Genomic DNA, 22418 nt, shown 5'->3' with positions numbered 1-22418 from the left:
TTGCCTTCTGTGCCTCGACACAATCCTGTGTCTGAGCTCTACGGACAATTCCTTCGACCTCATGGCTTGGTTTTTGCTCTGACACGCACTGTCAAGTGTGGGACCTTATAGACAGGTGTGTGGCTTTCCAAATCATGTCCAATCAATTGAATATACCACAGGTGGATTCCAATGATGTTTTAGAAGCATCTCAATGATGATCAATGGGAACAGGATGCACCTGAGCTCAGTTTCGAGTCTCCTAGCAAAGTTTCTGAGTGCTTATGTAAATAAGGTATTTCTGTTTTTTATTTTTAATACATTTGTAAAAACTTGTTTTTGATGATGAAAACAATTTAATTCATAAATTTTAGAATAAGGCTGTAACGTTACAAAATGTGGAAAAAGTCAAGTGGTCTGAATGCGCTGTAATATCTTGTATGTTTCGAAATTTGTCCAGCTGTCGATTGTTGAGATACAAGAAGAGCAGCCCGAGTTCTTCAGTGTATATACATACCAGAACAAACATTTACACTTTCACAAACAGAAACAGGGTGACTTTGTGTTAGATACTGAGAGATTCCGTCTCCTCTTTCCTAGTTTTCTATGTAGAAAACTGAACTTAATCTAAACTTATTCAAATATGTCAATTCCACCCTTGCCGGGGGCAGGAGTGCTTGTCTATTTTTAGTGAACGATAGGATGAGTAAGACATTGACTCATTCTTCCTGACCACAAGCCACAGGCTGTATATCTTGATACTGTGTGTGTGTGTGTGTGTGTATGTGTGTGTGTGCACATGCATGTGTGCGCGCAGGGTTGGATAGGTTACTTTCTATTGTAAATGTAATCCATTACAGTTATTAGTTACAGTCCAAAATTGTAATCAGTAACGCAACATATGCATTACCCATTATCAGTAACATAATCAGATTATTTTCTGTTACTTATGAATTACTCTCCCATTAAGGGTCATTAGAAGAAGACAAAAATGATCCATAAAATGCATTTGGTGTGTCATCATAGTGGTCTCTGACTTATGGTCAGACTCACTCAGGTAGAACAAATGTAAAGGTTTTGCCTATTCAACGCTGAATTAAACCTCATTAACATGCTGACTAGACTGGGCATGCGCGTGCGTCCGCCCGCGTGTGCCATTGCACGCATGTTGATTCGGAAGAGGTATTCGGAGTGGACTTCTAGTGCACACCATCCTCCGCTTCCAAGTATAGTACTCGCTAATGTTCAGTCTCTGGACAACAAAGTAGACGAGCTCAGGGCAAGGATCTCCTTCCAGAGGGACATCAGGGACTGTAACTTACTCTGTTTCATGCAATCAAGGCTCTCTCCGGATATACTGTCCCAGTCCATACAGCCAGCTGGGTTCTCAGAACATTGCGCAGACAGGAATTAAGAACTCTCCGGGAAGAAGATGGCGGAGAAGGTGGCGGTGTATGTTTCATGACTACTCATGAACTACTCATGGTGTGATTGTGATAACCTACAGAAACTCAAGTAATTTTGTTCACCTGACCTAGAATACCTCACAATCAAATGCAGACTGTATTTCCAAACAAAATAATTATCTTTGGTTATAGTCACAGCCTTGTATATTCCCCCTAAAGCTGATAACACAACGACCCTCAAGGAACTACACTGGACTTTGTGCAAGCTGGAAACCACATATCCTGAGGCCGCATTTATTGTAGCTGGGGATTTTAACAAAGAAAATTTGAGGAAAACGCTACCAAAGTTTTATCAACACATTGCTGGTACTACTCACGCTCTAAAAACGCTAAACCATTGTTACTCCCCCTTCCGGGATGGCTACAAGGCCCTCCCCCGCCCTCCCTTCGGCAAATCAGATCACGACTCCATTTTGCTCCTCCCTTCCTATAGGCAGAAACTCAAACAGGAAGTACATGTGCTAAGGTATTTTCAGCCCTGGTCTAACCAATCGGAATCAATGCTTCAAGAATGTTTAGATCACTCGGACTAGGATATGCTCCGGGTAGCCTCTGAGAATAACATTGACATATACACGGACATGGTGACTGAGTTCATCAGGAAGTGTATAGTGGATGTTGTTTCCACTGTGACTATTAAAACCTACCCAAACCAAAAACCGTGGATAGATGGCAGCTTTCACGCAAAACTGAAAGCGCCAACCACCGCATTTAACCATGGAAAGGTGACTTTGAATATGGTTTAATAGAAACAGTGTAGTTATTCAGAGTGGAGTCGCAATTCAACAGCTCAGACACGAGACATATGTTGCAGGGCCTACAGACAATCTTGGATTACAAAGGGAAAACCAGCCACGTTGTGGACACCGACATCTTGCTCCCGGACAAAGTAAACACCTTCTTAGCCCGCTTTGAGGATAACACTGCCACCGACTTGCTGCCCGCTCCCAAGGACTGTGGGCTCTCGCTCTCAGTGGCCAACGTGAGTAAGACATTTAAGCGCGTTAACCCTCACAAGGCTGCCGGCCCAAACCGCATTCCTAGCCGCATCCTCAGAGCATGCGCAGAACAGTTGGCTCTGGAGTGTTTATTGACATATTTAATCTCCCTCTAACACAGTCTGCTGTCCCCACTTGCTTCAAAATGTCCCTCATTGTTCCTGTACCCAGGAAAGCAAATGTAACTGAACTAAATTACTACTGCCCCGTAGCACTCACTTCTGTCATCATGAAGTGCTTTGAGAGACATGGAACACTAGTCACTTTTTAATCATGTTTACATACTGCTTTACTCATTTCATATGTACACTACCATTCAAAAGTTTGGGGTCACTTAGAAATGTTCTTGTTTTTTAAAGAAAATAACATTTTTTGTCCATTAAAATAACATCACATTGATCAGAAATACAGTGTAGACATTGTTAATGTTGTAAATGACTATTGTAGCTGGAAACAGCAGATTAAAAAAAAGTGGAATATCTATGTATGCGTACAAAGTAGAAGTCGACCAATTATGATTTTTCAACACCGGTACTGATTATTGGAGTTAAGAAATCCGGAGATTTTTGAATTTAATTTTTTTTGTAATAATGACAATTACAACAATACTGAATTAACACTTATTTTAACTTAATATAATACATTAATAAAATCCATTTACCCTTAAATAAATAATGAAACATATTCAATTTGGTTGAAATAATGCAAAAACAAAGTGTTGGAGAAGAAAGTGAAAGTGAAATATGTGCCATGTAAGAAAGTGTTTAAGTTCCTTGCTCAGAACATGAGAACATATGAAAGCTGGTGGTTCCTTTTAACATGAGTCTTCAATATTCCCAGGTAAGAAGTTTTAGGTTGTAGTTATTATAGGAATTATAGGACTATTTCTCTCTATACCATTTGTATTTCATATACCTTTAACTATTGGATGTTCTTATAGGCAATTTAGTATTGCCAGTGTAACAGTATAGCTTCCGTCCCTCTCCTCGCTCCTACCTGGGCTTGAACCAGGAACACATCGACAACAGCCACCCTCGAAGCAGTGTTACCCATCGCTCCACGAAAGCCGCGGCCCTTGCAGAGCAAGGGGAACAACTACTCCAAGTCTCAGAGCGAGTGACGTTTGAAACGCTATTAGCACGCACCCTTCTAACTAGCTAGCCATTTCACATCGGTTACACCAGCCTAATCTCGGGAGTTGATAGGCTTGAAGTCATAAACAGCGCAATGCTTGAAGCATTGCGAAGAACTGCTGGCAAAAAGCACGAAAGTGCTGTATTAATGAATGCTTACGAACCTGCTAGTGCCTACCACCACTCAGTCAGACTGCTCTATCAAATCATAGACTTGGTTATAACATAATAACACACAGAAATATGGTTAGGTACACATTGGAGCAACGACAGTCCTTTTTCACGAATACGCACCGCATCGATTGTATGCAGCGCAGGACATGCTAGATAAACTAGTAATATCATCAACCATGTTTAGTTAACTAGTAATTATGATTGATTGATTTTTATATGATAAGTTTAATGCTAGCTAGCAACTTACCTTCGCTTACTGCATTCGCGTAACAGGCAGGCTCCTCGTGGAGTGCAATGTAATCAGGTGGTTAGAGCGTTGGACTAGTTAATTGTAAGGTTGCAAGATTGAATCCCCGAGCTGACAAGGTAAAAATCTGTCGTTCTGCCCCTGAACAAGGCAGTTAACCCACCGATCCTAGGCCGTCATTGAAAATAAGAATGTGTTCTTAACTGACTTGTCGGCCAAATCGGTGTCCAAAAATACCGATATCCGATTGTTATGAAAACTTGAAATCGCCCCTAATTAATCGGCCATTCCGATTTAATCAGTCGACCTTTAGTACAGAGGCCCATTATCAGCAACCATCACTCCTGTGTTCCAATGGAACGTTGTGTTAGCTAATTCAAGTTCATCATTTTAAGTCTTATTGATCATTAGAAAACCATTTTGGAATTGTGTTAGCACAGCTGAAAACTGTTGTGGTAATTAAAGTAGCAATAAAACTGACCTTCTTTAGACTAGTGGAGTATCTGGAGCATCAGCATTTGTGGGTTCGATTACAGGCTCAAAATGGCCAGAAACAAAGACCTTTCTTCTGAAACTCGTCAGTCTATTCTTGTTCTGAGAAATGAAGGCTATTCCATGCAAGAAATTGCCAAGAAACTGAAGAACAGTACAAACTGTCTCTAACCAGAATAGAAAAAGGAGTGGGAGGCCCCGGTGTACAACTGAGCAAGAGGACAAGTACATTAGTGTCTAGTTTGGGAAACAGACGCCTCACAAGTCCTCAACTGGCAGCTTCATTAAAAAGTACCCGCAAAACACCAGTCTCAATGTCTCAACCACCAGTGAAGAGGCGACTCCGGGATGGTGGCCTTCTAGGCAGAGTTCTTCTGTCCAGTGTCTGTGTTCTTTTGCATTTTAAGTTAATTACATAAACATGTTTTTTATGTTTACATTACTTATTTTATTGATTTCCCACCATTTTATAAATCAGAAGACAGCCACCCAGACCTTCCTAGGACCATGCCAAAATCCTCTGGTGGTTGGCTACATCATTACATCCATTTATTTCACTTCCCTGCAACATTAGCTCAAAGGGGCAGCCCTTTAAAAAACAATCCAATCGCTGAATTTGTCTCAAGCAGGCAGATCTAAATACATAACTTTCATAGCTCTATGATAAAGAATGCGACCTACACACATCCTTAAACCTAAAATAAGTAAAGAGGTGTGGAAGTCAAACATTTGTTTTACGTCGGAGGCAGACACATTGCATATGCTCAGAACGACAAACTCGACAAACTCAAGCCCTTTACATAGCCCATCTCTTCTTGTTTATAGGAGGGATGCACACTGTTTAAATGCCCCAAATGTTGATTTAAACATTTAATAGATGATCATTAGTGACTATCACTAATGTCATGATTTATTTGGTAAAGATGCTGAAATATTGTGGGCAGATGTTCCTGAAACAGATTGGAACTATATATGGACATATTATAAAGTATGAATCATATTTGTATATGTCTTATTTTACTTTTATTGTGTACTTTTTCACAGACATAAATTAACAATTCCAGGTGAAAGCCAAAGGTCATAGCTTTCTAGGGGTGATGCCACTACATTAATAAAATATATAGCGAAACAGTGCAAAACGGCTGTCAGCTCAACTGTTTTAAATGTCAACGCGAAAACAGAAAAGTGTCATAAATGTATTTTTTCACAACATCGTTTCTGAATTTCAAAATAATCCAATAAGTAATCATCTAGTTTTTCACAAGTATCTGTAATCTGTAATATTTTTGCTTGTAACATAACTGATTACAGCTACAGTGTTTTTGTAATCAGATTACATGTGACTGATTACATGTAACAGTTACTCCCAACCCTGTGTGTGTGTTTGTAAGGACTTAGTTATTTGTTATACTACACAATGTATTTAGGAGTGTGTTAAGTGGGATTCCCATCATGACCTCTTTGATGTAGCAGGACTCAGAAGAGCTGCTCTATGGGTTGAGCTAGTTCAGTAGTGTGACACACTTTGCTACTGTAAACACCTACAAATGCTGGATGGTGAATCACTATACAGACCAATACATATACTCTGCCCTCTCTTCCTCTGTTACTCTGTATTGCCTATATATACATGTAAAAACGTGTAATTTAATGGTTTGGAATTTTGGTAGCCTACAGTAGTTATGAAAGAATGTCTATTTGAATGTCTGTTTGTTAGCAGGTTTGAGTTATTCCCTAGTGGTCAGCATCTGTTAGGTTTTTCAAAGTAGCTCTTCTGTTGTGCAGCACCTTGCCTCTTTTTGAGCAACCTTGTGGTGGAAAGAAGCAGCCCCTTCATGGTGGTCATGAAGGAGAGGAGAGAAGGAAAGAAGGCCATAAAGAACATTGGGCCATCTTGCTTTAGAGCAATGATGTTAACAAGAGTAGTTGAAAACGGCCTTTCTTCACTGAGCATGTTATTTAGTTAGCCCCATTGATCAGTGACATGATGAGGTCCTTGTAGTGAAGTGAGGGGAAATAAGGCAGGCAGTAGACTAATGTGTCCCTCCACACTCTGTGACCCTTAGAGGCCTCACTGACTAAAGGACCGACACACTGTGGGCCAGCTCAGCGTCTGACCACACTCAGTGTGTCTATATGTGTGTATTTCGCAACTCAGTGTGTGTGTGTGTGTCTACAGTGTACATTTGTATGTGGATATGTATATAGTGTAACAGTTGTGTGTGTCTGTGTGCAGGTTGTGAAGATGTGGAGCTGGGTTTTCCCTTTGGCTGTCCTGCTGTCCTCGGTGCACCAGGCTGAAGCCCAAGGTAAACAATTAACCCTCTGCCTACAGTAGAACAACTACAGTGCCTTCAGAAATTATTCACACCCTTTAACTTTTTCCACATTTTGTTATTACAGCCTGAATTTAAAATGGATTCAATTTTGATTTTGTGTCACTGGCCTCTATACAATACCCCATGATGTCAAAGTGGAATTATATTTTTTAGAAATATTTGTAAATTAATAAAATAGGAAAGATGAAATTAGTAAAATATTCAACCACTTGGTTATGGCAAGCCTAAATACGTTCAGGAGTAAAAATGTGCTTAACAAGTCACATAATAAGTTGCATGGACTCACTCTGTGTGCAATAATAGTGTTTAGAATGATTTTTGAATGACTACCTAATTTCTGTAACCCACACATAAAATTATCTATAAGTTCCCTCAGTGAATTCTAAACACAGATTCAACCACAAAGACCAGGGAGGTTTTCCAATGTCTCAGAAAGGTAGATGGGTAAAAAAAAACAGACATTGAATATCCCTTTGAACATGGTGAATTTATTAATTATGCTTTGGATGGTGTATCAATACACCCAGTCACTACAAAGTGGCAGGTGTCATTCCTAACTCAGTTGCCAAAAAGAAGGAAGCCTGTACAGAATGCAAATATTCCAAAACATGCATCCTGTTTGCAATAATGCATATAGTAAAACTGCAAAAAATGTGGCAAAGAAATTAACTTTATGTCCTGAATACAAATCCAATACAACACATCAGAGTACCACTCTTCATATTTTCAAGCATGGTGGTGGCTGCATCATGTTATGGGTATGCTTGTCATCGGCAAACATTAGGGAATCTTTTAGGATAAAATTAAACAGAATACAGCTACGCACAGGCATAATCCTAGAGGTGGTTCAGTCTGCTTTCCAACAGACACTGGGAGACAAATTCACCTTTCAGCAGGACAATAAGAAAATAAGAAAAAAACACAAGGCCAAATCTACACTGGAGTTACTTACCAAGACGACATTGGATGTTCCTGAGTGGCCTAGTTGCAGTTTTGATTTAAATCGGTTTGAAAATCTACGTCAAGACTTGAAAATGGCTCTAGCAATGATCAACAACCAACTTGACAGAGCTTGAAGAATTTTTAAAGTAATAATGTGCAAATATTGTACAATCCAGTTGTGCAAAGCTCGTACTCAGAAAGACTCACATCTGTAATTGCTGCCAAAGGTGATTCTAACATGTATTACCTCAGGGGTGTGAATAACATTGCAAACATTTCTAACATGTTTCACTTTGTCATTATGGGGTGTTGTGTGATGTTTTTTATTGATTTAATCCATTTTGAATTCAGGCTGTAACACAACAAAATGTGAATAAGTCAAGGGGTATTAATTCTTTCTGAAGACACTTTATCTATTCTAAGCCACACTATACATTCAGTGGCCCGTTTATTAGGTACACCACCCCATTCACAAAAATTGTTCGCTCCTACAGACAGTGAGCCATGTGGCCGTGGCATTCTATATAAATCAGGCAGACATGCATCAAGGCATTATTTTTCAATTTAACATTAGAATGGGCAAGACGAGTGAACTAAGCGACTTTGAGCCTGGTATGATCGTCGGTGCCAGGCGTACCGGTTCCAGTATCACAGAAATGTCTTGCCTCCTTGGCTTTTCATGCACGACAGTGTCTAGAGTTTACCGACAATGGTGTGACAAACAAAAAACATCCAGATAGCAGCAGTCCGAAAACAGCTCATTGATGAGAGGTCGAAGGCGAATGTCAAGAATCGTGCAAGCTAACAGGCGAGCCACAAACAGGCAAATAACGGTACGATACAACAGTGGTGTACAGAATGGCATCGCAGGACGCACAACTCATTCGTCCTTATCACGGATGGGCTATTGCAGCAGACAACCACACCGGGTTCCACTTCTGTCAGCTAAAAACAAGAAGCGGCTCCAGTGGACACGTGCTCACCAAGACTGGACAATTGAGGAGTGGAAAAACATTGCCTTGTCTGACGAATCCCGGTTCCTGTTGCGCCATACTGATGGCAGTGTCAGGATTTGGTGTAAGCAGCATGAGTCCATGCCCTCATGTAATGGTGTAATGGTGTGGGGAATGTTTTCCTGGCACAGGTTAGGTCCCTTGGTACCAATTGAGCAATGTTTCCATGCCCTGAAGAATTCAGGCTGTTCTGAAGGCAAAGGGAACTAGCCCACTAAATGGGTGTACCGAATAAATTGGCATGTATGTCTGCATGTATGTCTGCACTAACTCTCTACTTGCTTCATCATGGTAGCCTGCCCTACTATAGCCCACATTTTAAACTCTCAGAGCTAAGATACAGAGACTCACTAATGCACCTCTCTTTAGGCAGGTGTAATAATGTTGGAGCAGCAGACATAGTCTTCCTGATAGATGGCTCATCAAGTATCGGCAGGGCCAACTTCCTGCAGGTTAAGGGCTTCATGGCTGGCATCGTCAAGCCCTTTACCAGCTCTGTGGGCCAATCAGGGATCCGCTTCGGGGCCGTGCAGTACAGCGACACCTCTAGGTCGGTCAGACACTGAGAGTCTTGTGTGTAATGTTTGTTTCTTCTAAAAATGATCTGTTTGTACAATACTTTCACATTAACACTTGACTCTTCTTTCTTGTCTGTTACCAATAGTTTTTTACCCCCTTAAAAATGCTGAATGTTTTTCCCCAGGCGATGCAGTAGTTTATTGTTGTGTGTTTTGTCCCATTCAGGGTGGAGTTCACCTTCACAACCTACCTGAATGGCACTGAGCTGGTCAGCGCTGTGGAGAACCTCAACTACAAGGGTGGCAACACTCGCACAGGTGCCGGCCTCAAATTTGTCGCTGACAACTTTTTCAACCCCACCTCCATCCGGAACGTCTCAAAGGTCTGACAGAGGAATAAAATGGAGTGAAAGACTGACTATATTTTGTCCTGTGACAGACCATGACATATTCCTCTCTCTCTCTCTCTGATGTAGGTCTGTATACTGATCACAGATGGAAAGTCTCAAGACAATGTAAGGGACCCAGCTCAGAAGCTGCGGAGTCTGGGAGTGGAGATGTTTGCAGTGGGTAGGTTTGGGAGGACAAATCAAATGAAAGTTAAAAAATTAATTGAACCTTTATTTAACTAGGCAAGTCAGTTAAGAACAAATTATTATTTACAATGACGGCCTACCAGGAAACAGTGGGTTAACTGCTTTGTTCAGCGGCAGAACAACATATTTTTATCTTGTCAGCTCGGGATTCAATCCAGCAGGCTTTCGGTTACTGGCCCAACGCTCTAGCCACTAGGCTACCTGCATCCCCACATGCACAGAATAAATGCTTACTTGCAAGCACTCCTCAACAGTGAGGTACAAATATCAATATCACAATAATCAAAGTCGAATATCAGTCAGATAACAAAATCTAAATATTAACAAGTAAGTCACAAAGTTGTACAAATATGGAATGTGCTATGTAAATTATGACAGTTATTTACAAGTAGTAAAGTGAATAGTGACTTGATTGAGCAGCTTAAATAAATAGTAACAGCAATGATGACCATAAGTGTGCATGTGTGTTTGTGTGTGAGTGTATGGGTTGGGTGTGTTGAGAGTCAGTGCAAGTAGTCTCGTAAGGTGCAGGTGAATAGCAAGCAGGTCTGTGCAGGTAGCCAGCTAGGGTTAGCTATTCAGCAGATTTATGGCTTGGAGGTAGAAGCTGTCTCAGAACCTGTTGGTCGAGACCGATACCGTCTGACTTGCCACATTGACTCATTAATCCCGACCACAAGCCTCAGGTGGTATATCTTGATAGTGTGTGTACAGTATTTGACTGGTTGTTTATGTCTGTCAGGTATAAAGAGTGCAGACCAGACTGAGTTGGCTCTGATAGCCACTCCTCCTCAGAGGGACTACACATTCTTTGTGGGGGACTTTAAGCTGCTCAACACACTGCTGTCCCTGGTGGGCCCACGTGTGTGTTCCAGCTCAGGGGGAGTCTATGCTAGCGATGGTAAAGACACACTGCCATACATTACACTGGAACATATTCAGCTTAGTACAATACATTACTGTCTATTACACAATTAAAATCACCTCTCTATATTTATTTCCCTCATTGTCTTCACTCTCCATCTCTTTCTCTCTTTTTCTGGCAGAGGCTTTCTCCGGTCCCTCTAACCTCCAGTTCTCAAGCCAGACCTCTGATTCGCTCAGGTTCCGGTGGACTCCCGCAGGGGGGCCTGTGAGTGGCTATGTGGTGCAGTACACACCCCTTTCTGGCCTGGGCCAGCCAATTACAGCGGAGCTGCGTCAGGTGAGCACTGCTGGTTGGGTGGGGGGGTGTGGTGCTCATTCCTGACTCAGGGGATGGGCAGCAGGCAGCAGCTCATACTATAAATGTGACCCAGATTCTAATAGCTCATTGTAGTTTTGGGAGCCTGCTACATGGCAGACAGACAGAGAGACAGAGAGGGATTAGGTTGAGTAGGAACATGTTTTAATGGGTGGATCTAGAGTTTGATTGAGTTTCTGTGTCTGTGCAGATTAAACGTCGGCTGGGAAACAGTGAAATTCCCCTTCTGTGACTGTGTGTGTGTGTGCGCTTGTGTGTAATCATGATTCATGACCATAATAATGAATGGCATACAGTGGGGCAAAAAAGTATGTAGTCAGCCACCAATTGTGCAAGTTTTCCCACATAAAAAGATGAGAGAGGCCTGTAATTTTCTTCATAGGTACACTTCAACTATGACAGACAAAATGAGAAAAAAAATCCAGAAAATCACATTGTAGGATTTTTTATGAATTTATTTGCAAATTATGGTGGAAAATAAGTATTTGACAAAACTTGTTGCTATGTTTTGACATTGAATACCTATTTACAGCAGGAGCTTTGAATGTTGGCTTACATTTGTCAGAGGTGCACAAGTGCAATAGTAGTCATGCTAGTTTTTATGTCTTTGTGATAAGGTTTGTCTAGAGAGTGCACACACACCTAGTTTCTCAGGTATAAATCGATATCTGGTCAAAAACCAGCTGACACTGCAGCCCTCTTGTAAACCACAACTATGCACCCCTGTCTTCTGTACTTACCCCTCTCTCCCACCCTGTCTACCCCTGCAGGAGACAGTGTCTGCAGGTCAGAGGAGCTTTGTGGCCAGAGAGCTGAAGTCAGGGACAGACTACCTGGTGACGATCATCGCCCAATACCCCAACAGTGTGGGAGAGCCTGTCTCTGCCAAGGCACGAACCAGTGAGTACACAGAGAGGGTGGGACAGAGGGATAAGGGGAGGGAGGGGTAGGAGAGATGAGATAATTAAAAACCAAAGCACGAATAAGTGAGTACACAGAGAGAGATGGAGGAAGAGGGGTGATGAAAGAGGGGAAGAGAGGAGAGAGTGACATTAGCTGTTGCAAAAGCAGCAGCTACTCTTCTTGGGGTCCACACAAACCATGAAACATGATATAATACAGAACATTAATAGACAAGAACAGCTCAAGGACAGAACTACATATGTTTTATTAAATCACACGTTTTCTACATATCAATACATACACAAAAACTATCTACAGTTGAAGTCAGAAGTTTACATAGACTTAGGTTTTTCAACCTATGTTTTTCAATCAGTCCACACATTTCTTGTTAACAAACTATAGTTTTGACAAGTAGATTAGGACATCTACTTTGTTCACATACACTAAAGAAGTTTACATACACTAAGTTGACTGTGCCTTTAAACAGCTTGGAAAATTCCAGAAAATGATGTCATGGCTTTAGAAGCTTCTGATTGACTCAAATGATGTCAATTAGCCTATTGGAGGTATGCCTGTGAATGTATTTCAAGGCCTACCTTCAAATTCAGTGCCTCTTTGCTTGACATCATGGGAAAATCAAAATAAATCAGCCAAGACCTCAGAAAAAAATGTAGACCTCCACAAGTCTGGTTCATCCTTGGGGCAGTTTAAAGTGCCTAAAGGTACCAAGTTCATCTGTACAAACTATAGTACGCAAGTTAAAACACCATGGGACCACGCAGCCAACAGACGCATTCTGTCTCCTAGAGATGAACGTATTTTGGTGTTCGAAAAGTGCAAATCAATCCCAGAACAACAGCAAAGGACCATGTGAAGTACTGGAGGAAACGGGTACAAAAGCATCTATATCCACAGTAAAACGAGTCCTATATTGACATAAGCTGGAAGGCCGCTCAGCAAGGAAGAAGCCACTGCTCCAAAACCGTCATAAAAAAGCCAGACTACGGTTTGCAACTGCACATGGGGACAAAGATCGTACTTTTTGGAGAAATGTCCTCTGGTCTGATGCAACAAAAATAGAACTGTTTGGGCATAATGACCATCGTTATGTTTGGAGGAAAAAGGGGGAGGCTTGCAACCCGAAGAACACCATCCCAACCATGAAGCACAAGGGTGGCAGCATCATGTTGTGTGGGTACTTTGCTGCAGGAGAGACTGGTGCACTTCACAAAATAAATGGCATCACGAGGAAAGGAAATGATGTGGATATATTAAAGTAACATCTCAAGAGGTCAGTCAAAGCTAAAGTTAAAGCTTGGTCACAAATGGGTCTTCCAAATGGACAATGACCGCAAGCATACTTCCGAAGAGGTTGCAAAATGGCTTAAGGACAACAAAGTCAAGGTATTGTGGCCATCACAAAGCCCTGACCTCAATCCAATAGAACATTTGTGGGCAGAACTGAAAAAGCGTGTGCGAGCAAGGAGGCCTACAAACGTGACTCAGTTACACCAGCTCTGTCAGGAGGAATGGGCCAAAATTCACCCAACTTATTGTGGGAAGCTTGTGGAAGGCCACCCGAAACATTTGACCCAAGTTAAACAATTTTTAAAGTCAATGCTACCAAATACTAATTGAGTGTATGTAAACTTCTGACCCACTGGGAATGTGATGAAAGAAATTAAATCTGAAGTAAAACATTCTCTCTACTATTATTCTGACATTTCACATTCTTAAAATAAAGTGGTGATTCTAACTGAACTAAGACAGGGAATTTTTACTAGCATTAAATGTCAGGAATTGTGAAAAACTGAGTTTAAATGTATTTGACTAAGGTGTATGTAAACTTCCAAGTTCAACTGTATGTCAAGTAGGGGAGAGTCATTGTGCCGTGAGGTGTTGCTTTATCTATTTTTTTTAAACCAGGTTTGCTGTTTATTTGAGCAATATGAGATGGAACGGAGTTCCATGCAATAATGGCTCTATATAATACTGTACGCTTTCTTTAATATATTAAGAATTTGAGGACTGTGAAAAGACCTCTGATGGCATGTCTGGTGCGGTATGTGTGTGTGTCGACTATGCTCTGTGTAAGCTTTGTGTAAGTTGACTATGCAAACAATTTGGGATTTTCAACACAATGTTTCTTATAAACATAAGATGTGATGCAGTCAGTCTCTCCCCAGCTGTTAGCCAGGAGAGACTGGCATGCATAGTATTTATACCAGCCCTCTGATTACAAAAACAAGAGCCTGCAGAACTTGCTTTTTGGAGTGTGGTGTCAAAAAAGCAGAGCATCTCTTTATTATGAACAGACCTCTCCCCATCTGTTTAACCATTGAATCTATGTGTTTTGACCATGACTGTTTACAATCTAAGGTAACGCCAAGTAATTTAGCCTCCTCGACTTGTTTAACAGCCACACAATTCATTACCAGATTTATCTGAGGTCTAGAACTTAGGGAATAATTTTGACCAACTACAATGCTCTTAGTTTTAGAGATATTCAGGACCAGTTTATTACTGGCCACCCATTCCAAAATAGACTGCAACTCTTTGTTAAGGTTAAGGGTTTCAGTGACTTCATTAGCTGTGGTTGCTGATGCCTATATGGTTAAATCATCATCATACATGGACACACATGCTTTGTTTAATTTCAGTGGCAGGTCATTGGTAAAAATAGAAAAGACTAGAGGGCCTAGAGAGCTGCCCTGTGGTACACCACACTTGACATGTTTGACATTAGAGAGGCTTCCATTAAAGAAAACCCTTTGAATTCTATTAGATAGATAGCTCTTAATCCACGATATGGCAGAGGTTGAAAAACCATAACACATATGTTTTTTCAACAACAGGTTAAGGTCAATAATATCAAAGGCTGCACTGAAAACTAACAGTACAGTTCGCACAATCTACTTATTATCAATTTCTTTCAAAAAATCATCAGTCGTTTGTGTCAGTGCAGTACATGTTGAGTGCCCTTCTCAATAAGCATGCCGAAAGTCTGTTGTTAATTTGTTTAAAGAGAAATAGCATTGTATTCGGTCAAACACCATTTTTTCCCAACAGTTTGCTAAGAGCTGGCAGAAAGCTTATAGGTATGCTGTTAGAACCAGTAAAGGCCACTTTACCACTCTTGGGTAGTGGAATTACTTTGGCTTCCCTCCAGGCCGGAGGACAAAGACTTTCCTCTAGGCTCAGATTAAAGATATGGCAGATAGTAGTGGCTATAGAGTCAGCTACCATCTTCAGTAGCTTTCCATCTAAGTTGTTAATGCCAGGAGGTTTGTCATAATTGATCGATAACAATAATGTTTCCACCTCTCCCAAACTAACTTTACAAAATTCAAAGTGGCAATACTTTTCTTTCATTATTAGTTTTTTTATGTATGAATACGATGGCTCACCGTTTGTTGTTGGTTCATTATTGTTCCGTTTTACCTCATTTCTACCAGCATGTCACATGTGCAACCAGAGGGGAAAAAAACTATAGACCACCTTTACTCCACACATAGAGACACATACTGTTAGGCTCTAATAATTGTGCATCGCCCCATGGAGCTCCTGGTCGCGGCTGGCTGCGACAGAGCCTGGGCTCGAACCCAAAGTCTCTGGTGACACAGTAAAAAAATTAAAAATATCTCAACGGACACTATGAAAGCTTAACCAAGTTGAATTATTCCCAGAGGATCAATACAGCTGCATGAGACAAAACATGTTTCCACCACCAAAAGTATAAACACTCCAATTTAGGCACTCCTCCTTCTCTCCAATTACATCTATTATGGTTCGACAGGAAGACGAAGTAATAGGGTAATAAACCATAATTTCTCTTGTAAGGGGATCTGATCTGACCTGACCTCAACCCCTCATTTGCCTAATCTACAGATGTCCATCCGTATCCCCTATAGCAATTCTGTGACTTCCTCCCGTCCACCCAGCACATTCCAAAGCTGGCTCCTACAGATAACCATTAACTTCTGATGTAAAAACCAGTCTCTAGGATATCAAAGGATAACAAGTTTAACCCAGAATCCAACAGTACAACGCTCTCCCTCACCCTCCATTTGGCAAATCTGACTGTAATGCTATCCTCCTGATTCCTGCTTACAAGCAAAAACTCAAGCAGGAAGTACCAGTGACTAGAGCTGTCGCTATGCCCTCTGACGAACAATCAAACAGGAAAAGAGTCAATACAGGACTAAGATAAAATTGTACTACTCCGGCTCTGACGCTCGTCAGATGTGGCAAGGCTTCCAAACTATTACGGATTAAAAAGGGAAACCCAGCCGCGAGCTCTCCAGTGACACAAGCCTACCAGACGAGCTAAATGCCTTCTATGCTCGCTTCGAGGCTAGCAACAGTGAACCATGCATGAGAGCACCAGCTGTTCCGGACGACTGTGTGATCACGCTGAACATTCACAAGGACGCACGGCCAAACGGATTACCAGGACACATACTCAGAGCATGCGATGACCAACTGCCAAGTGTCTTCACTGACATTTTCAACCTCTCCTTGAAGGAGTCTGTAATACCTACATGTTTCAAGCAGACCAACCTAGTCCTTGTGCCCAAGAACGCCAAGGTAACCTGCCTAAATGACTACCGCCCCATAGCACTCATGTCTGTAGCCAGGAAGTGCTTTAAAAGGCTGGTCATGGCTCACATCAACACCATCATCCCGGAAACTCTAGACCCACTACAATTTGCATACCACCCCAACAGATCCACAGAGGACACAATCTCTATTGCACTCCACACTGGCCTTTCCCACCTGGACAAAAGTAACACCTATGTGAGAATGCTGTTCGTTGACTACAGCTCAGTGTTCAACACCATACTGCCCTCAAAGCTCATCAATAAGCTAAGGACCATGGGACTAAACACCTACCTCTGCAACTGGATCCTGTACTTTCTGATGGGATGCCCCCAGGTGGTAAGGGTAGGCAACAGCACATCTGCAACGCTGATCCTCAACACGGGGGCCCCTCAGGGGTCCTGTACTCCCTTTTCACCCACGACTGTGTGGCCCCACACGACTCCAACACCATCATTAAGTTTGCCGATGACACAACGGTGGTAGGCCTGATTACCGACAACGAAGGGAGCCTATAGGGAGGAGGTCAGAGACCTGACAGTGTGCTGCCAGGACATCAACCTATCCCTCAACGTGAGCAAGACAAAAAAGCTGATTGTGGACTACAGGAAAAGGAGGGCCGAGCACGCCTCCATTCACATAGCGGGTTGAGAGCTTCAAATTCCCTGGCGTCCACATCCCTAACAAACTATGATGGTCCAAACACACCAAGACAGTCGTGAAGAGGTCATGACAATGCCTATTCCCCTACAGGAGACTGAAACAATTTGGCATGGGTCCTCAGATCATCAAAAAGTTATACAGCTGCACCATCGAGAGCCTCTGGTTGCATCACTTTATTTGCATCATTTTATTGTAACTTATTTTCTTGCTTTAGCTTATTTAAAAAACTTTAAAAAAAATATTCAGCATGGTTGGTTAAGGGCTTGTAAGTAAGCATTTCACGGTAAGGTCTACACCTGTTGTATTGGATTTGATTTTGATATACACAATTTACAAAATACAAATATGCAAAATTACAAACAAACTTAAGAAAAACAATCACATTTCTCAGCAAAGAGGTCCTCCATCATCTGCCAATCAGCATGTGGAACTGCCTGAGAGGCACCAGTACATCCAGTTGTATGGAACTCTGTTCCATGGTGCAAAGAAACTAAAAGCAGATTTACCAAACTCTGAATAGACGAAAGAGCTTTCCAGAGTTAGCCAACCCTGAGACCGGGTATGGTTAGTTGTACATCAGAAGGTTGTTAATTATGTTAGGAATGGTTGGTGTTTTTGTAAGATAGCTTTATAGATAAAAGAGAGCAATGAATCGACCTACAAGACTTCAGAGGGCCAGCATACTTTCTGGTAAAGATTGCAGTGATGTTTACTGAACCTGTCGCCTGTAATAAAACGAGGTGCGCTATGGTAAACTACATCTAGCTGATGAATCTAATGAAGTGAAGAACCATATCAACAGTCTTTCTTTGCCATATCATCCTCTCTCTCCACATGTCTTTCCTAAGTCACTCACTTCAAATACTCCCCCGTTTCTTCCCAATGTGTGATTCTTCCATGTGAAGCCATACCATCATCCTCATAGGATACGCCTCTCATCATCCTTATCCTCCATCTTCCCTTTATCTCTCTCCCTCCGTTCTCCATCCCTTGTTTCGCAGAGTCTCTACCAGGGGTGTCTGGTCTTCGTCTAGTCCAGGCTGGTTTCTTCTCCCTCTCTCTGGGCTGGGATGCCCCCACATCACAGATCCAGGGCTATAGACTCACCTACGGACCCCGAGGTCAGACACACGCACACACGCACGTACGCACACACACAAACGCATGCACACATACACAAACACTTTCACACACACACACACACACACACACAAGCTCATGAACATCCACAATATGACTACTGCTTACTCTGATCATACTCAAATTCTTTACGCATGAAGGACAAATACCACACAACATTCTGTGGGCTATGCCAAACCATCTTGTTAACTGTCATTATAAAATACTTAACTCCTCACACATCTCTTTTTGGCTGGTAAGAGTGTAACAGAGAGCGAGAGGGAGAGAAGGGATAAGGATAATAGATAATAGAGAACCTGCAGTTGGCAAATTGAGACAAGTAAATCTGTGTGAAGATTTATGGACATCAGGGTAGTATGCAGTACTATGGTAGAGATGAGATGTTGACTCACATTATACCGCCCCCCTGGCTCTTCCTGTCTATCAGAAGAGTTTTATTACCCAGTCATTACCACAAATAAATACCACATACACTTTTACAGAAAGCTTTACAGAGACTTTAAAAACTGGGCAGTAGAGACTAAGGGAGACTTCAGGTGTGTGAATTAATGATTGAATGTAGAGGCTCAATCTGAAGAGGAGATAATGTGGCTGCAATTTTTTATTTTTTTTATTTCACCTTTATTTAACCAGGTAAACTAAAGCAAAGCAAAGCAGTGTGACACAGACAACAACACAGAGTTACACAATAAACAAGCCAATAACACAATAAATAAGTCAATGACACAGTAGAAAAAAAGAAAGTCTATAAGTGTGTGCAAAAGGCATGAGGAGGTAGGCAATAAGTAGGCCATAGGAGCAAATAATTACAATTTTAGCAGATTAACACTGGAGTGATAAATGAGCAGATGATGATGATGTGCAAGTAGAGATGGTGTGCAAAAGAGGAGAAAAGTCAATAAAATAAAAACAGTATGGGGATGAGGTAAGTAGATTGGGTGGGCTCTTTACAGATGGACTATGTACAGCTGCAGTGATCAGTTAGCTGCTCAGATAGTTGATGTTTAAAGTTGGTGAGGGAAATAAAAGTCTCCAATTTCAGTGATTTTTGCAATTCGTTCCAGTCACTGGCAGCAGAGAACTGGAAGCAAAGGCGGCCAAATGACTTGTTGGCTTTGGGGTTGATCAGTGAGATATACCTGCTGGAACGTGTGCTACGGGTGGGTGTTGTTATCGTGAACTGAGATAAGGCGGAGCTTTACCTAGCATAGACCTATAGATGACCTGGAGCCAGTGGGTCTGGCGACGAATATGTAGCGAGGGCCAGCCGACTAGAGCATACAGTTCGCAGTGGTGGGTGGTGTAAGGTGATTTGATAACAAAACGGCTGGCACTGTGATAGACTGCATCCAGTTTGCTGAGTAGAGTGTTGGAAGCTATTTTGTAGATGACATCGCCAAAGTCGAGGATTGGTAGGATAGTCAGTTTTACTCGGGTAAATTTGGCAGCGTGAGTGAAGGAGGCTTTGTTGCGAAATAGAAAGCTGATTCTGGATTTGATTTTGGATTGGAGATGTTTAATATGAGTCTGGAAGGAGAGTTTACAGTCTAGCCAGACAACTAGGTATTTATAGTTGTACACATATTCTAGGTCGGAACCGTCCAGGGTGGTGATGCTAGTCGGGCGGGTGGGTGCGGGCAGCAAACTGTTCAAAAGCATGCATTTGGTTTTACTAGCGTTTAAGAGCAGTTGGAGGCCACGGAAGGAGTGTTGTATGGCATTGAATCTCGTTTAGAGGTTAGTTAGCACAGTGTCCAAGGAAGGGCCAGAGGTATACAGAATGGTGTTGTCTGCGTAGAGGTGGATCAGGGAATCGCCCACAGCAAGAGCGACATCATTGATATATACAGAGAAAAGAGTCGGCCCGAGAATTGAACCCTGTGGTACCCCCATAGAGACTGCCAGAGGTCTGGACAACATGCCCTCCGATTTGACACACTGAACTCTGTCTGCAAAGTAGTTGGGGAACCAGGCGAGGTAGTCATTAGAAAAACCAAGGCTATTGAGTCTGCCGATAAGAATACGGTGATTGACAGAGTCGAAAGCCTTGGCCAGGTCGATGAAGACGGCTGCACAGTACCGTCTTTTATCGATGGCGGTTATGATATTGTTTAGTACCTTGAGCGTGGCTAAGGTGCACCCGTGACCGGCTCGGAAGCCGGATTGCACAGCAGAGAAGGTATGGTGGGATTCGAAATGGTCAGTGATCTGTTTATTAACTTGGCTTTCAAAGACTTTAGATAGGCAGGGCAGGATGGATATAGGTCTGTAAATTTGAGATACGTTAAGAAGAACAAAAAAAGGGATGTGTTATGTTAAATAGTGTGAGGTGCGTGGCATGACATGTGAGAAAAAAGCCAAATACACACACACACAGACACCATAACTAAGCGCGACAGCTCCATCCCTGAGTCAGGGCATGGCAGGAGTACCAGTCTCACATGGAGAGCCTAAAGTTCATTGGGGAAAAAAAGTATTTAGTCAGCCACCAATTGTGCAAGTTCTCCCACTTAGAAAGATGAGAGTGGCCTGTAATTTTCATCATAGTTATACTTCAACTATGACAGACAAAATGAGGGAAAAAAATCCAGAAAATCACATTGTAGGATTTTTTAATGAATTTATTTGCAAATTATGGTGGAAAATAAGTATTTGGTCAAAAACAAAAGTTAATCTCAATACTTTGTTATAAAATAAGTCAAATGTTTTTGTAAGTCTTCACAAGGTTTTCACACACTGTTGCTGGTATTTTGGCCCATTCCTCCATGCAGATCTCCTCTAGAGCAGTGATGTTTTGGAGCTGTTGCTGGGCAACACGGACTTTCAACTCCCTCCAAAGATTTTCTATGGGGTTGAGATCTGGAGACTGGCTAGGCCACTCCAGGACCTTGAAATGCTTCTTACGAAGCCGGTGGCGGTGGCCCTGGCGGTGTGTTTGGGATCATTGTCATGCTGAAAGACTCAGCCACGTTTCATCTTCAATGCCCTTGCTGATGGAAGGAGGTTTTCACTCAAAATACATGGCCCCATTCATTCTTTCCTTTACACGGATCAGTCGTCCTGGTCCCTTTGCAGAAAAACAGCCGCAAAGCATGATGTTTCCACCCCCATGCTTCACAGTAGGTATGGTGTTCTTTGGATGCAACCCAGCATTCTTTGTCCTCCAAACACGACGAGGTGAGTTTTTACCAAAAAGTTATATTTTGATTTCATCTGACCATATGACATTCTCCCAATCTTCTTCTGGATCATCCAAATGCTCTCTAGCAAACTTCAGACGGGCCTGGACATGTACTGGCTTAACCTCTTGATTCTAGCCATCCCGGATCCAGGATCGTGAATACAGCCTCAAGCTCATTACCATAATGCAACGTTAACTATTCATGAAAATCGCAAATGAAATGAAATAAATATGCTAGCTCTCAAGCTTAGCCTTTTGTTAACAACACTGTCATCTCATGCAACATTTTCACAAAAACAAGAAAAGCATTCAAATAAAATCATTTCCCTTTGAAGAACTTCAGATGTTTTCAATGAGGAGACTCTCAGTTAGATAGCAAATGTTCAGTTTTTCCAAAAAGATTATTTGTTTAGGACAAATCGCTCTGTTTTGTTCATCACGTTTAGCTACGAAAAAAACCTGTATCCAGGAGTGTAATTATCCCCGCAGCTGATTAGCATTACACAACGTTAACTATTCATGAAAATCGCAAATGAAATGAAATTAATATGCTAGCTCTCAACCATAGCCTTTTGTTAACAACACTGTCATCTCAGATTTTCAAAATATGCTTCTCAACCATAGCAAAACAAGCATTTGTGTAACAGTATTGATAGCTAGCGTAGCATTTAGCGTTAGCATCAGCAGGCAACATTTTCACAAAAAACAGAAAATCATTCAAATAAAATCATTTACCTTTGAAGAACTTCGGATGTTTTCAATGAGGAGACTCTCAGTTAGATAGCAAATGTT

The 22418-nt window shown here is 41.8% G+C and overlaps 1 protein-coding gene across 6 annotated transcripts in view; it reads left to right on the top strand.

The window, feature by feature from the left end:
* Positions 1-22418, top strand: part of LOC112255281 (collagen alpha-1(VII) chain) — a 126457-nt gene that overhangs the window by 29804 nt on the left and 74235 nt on the right. For 5 of the 6 annotated variants that reach the window (XM_042324490.1, XM_042324493.1, XM_042324492.1 and 2 more), the window contains exons 2-9: positions 6726-6798; positions 9153-9333; positions 9528-9684; positions 9778-9871; positions 10640-10798; positions 10944-11101; positions 11911-12040; positions 18307-18426. In XM_042324490.1, coding sequence (XP_042180424.1) covers positions 6735-6798; positions 9153-9333; positions 9528-9684; positions 9778-9871; positions 10640-10798; positions 10944-11101; positions 11911-12040; positions 18307-18426 — 1063 coding nt within the window. In that variant the 5' untranslated portion in view covers positions 6726-6734. Of the gene's footprint in view, positions 1-6725; positions 6799-9152; positions 9334-9527; positions 9685-9777; positions 9872-10639; positions 10799-10943; positions 11102-11910; positions 12041-18306; positions 18427-22418 lie in introns of those variants that run through there. The other variant, XM_042324494.1, reaches the window with a different exon arrangement.

The sequence above is a fragment of the Oncorhynchus tshawytscha genome, linkage group LG07 (assembly GCF_018296145.1).
Source record: "Oncorhynchus tshawytscha isolate Ot180627B linkage group LG07, Otsh_v2.0, whole genome shotgun sequence".
NCBI lineage: Eukaryota > Metazoa > Chordata > Actinopteri > Salmoniformes > Salmonidae > Oncorhynchus > Oncorhynchus tshawytscha.
The sequence above is the reverse complement of the archived record's forward strand: the minus strand, read 5'-3'. Positions and strand labels throughout refer to the sequence as shown.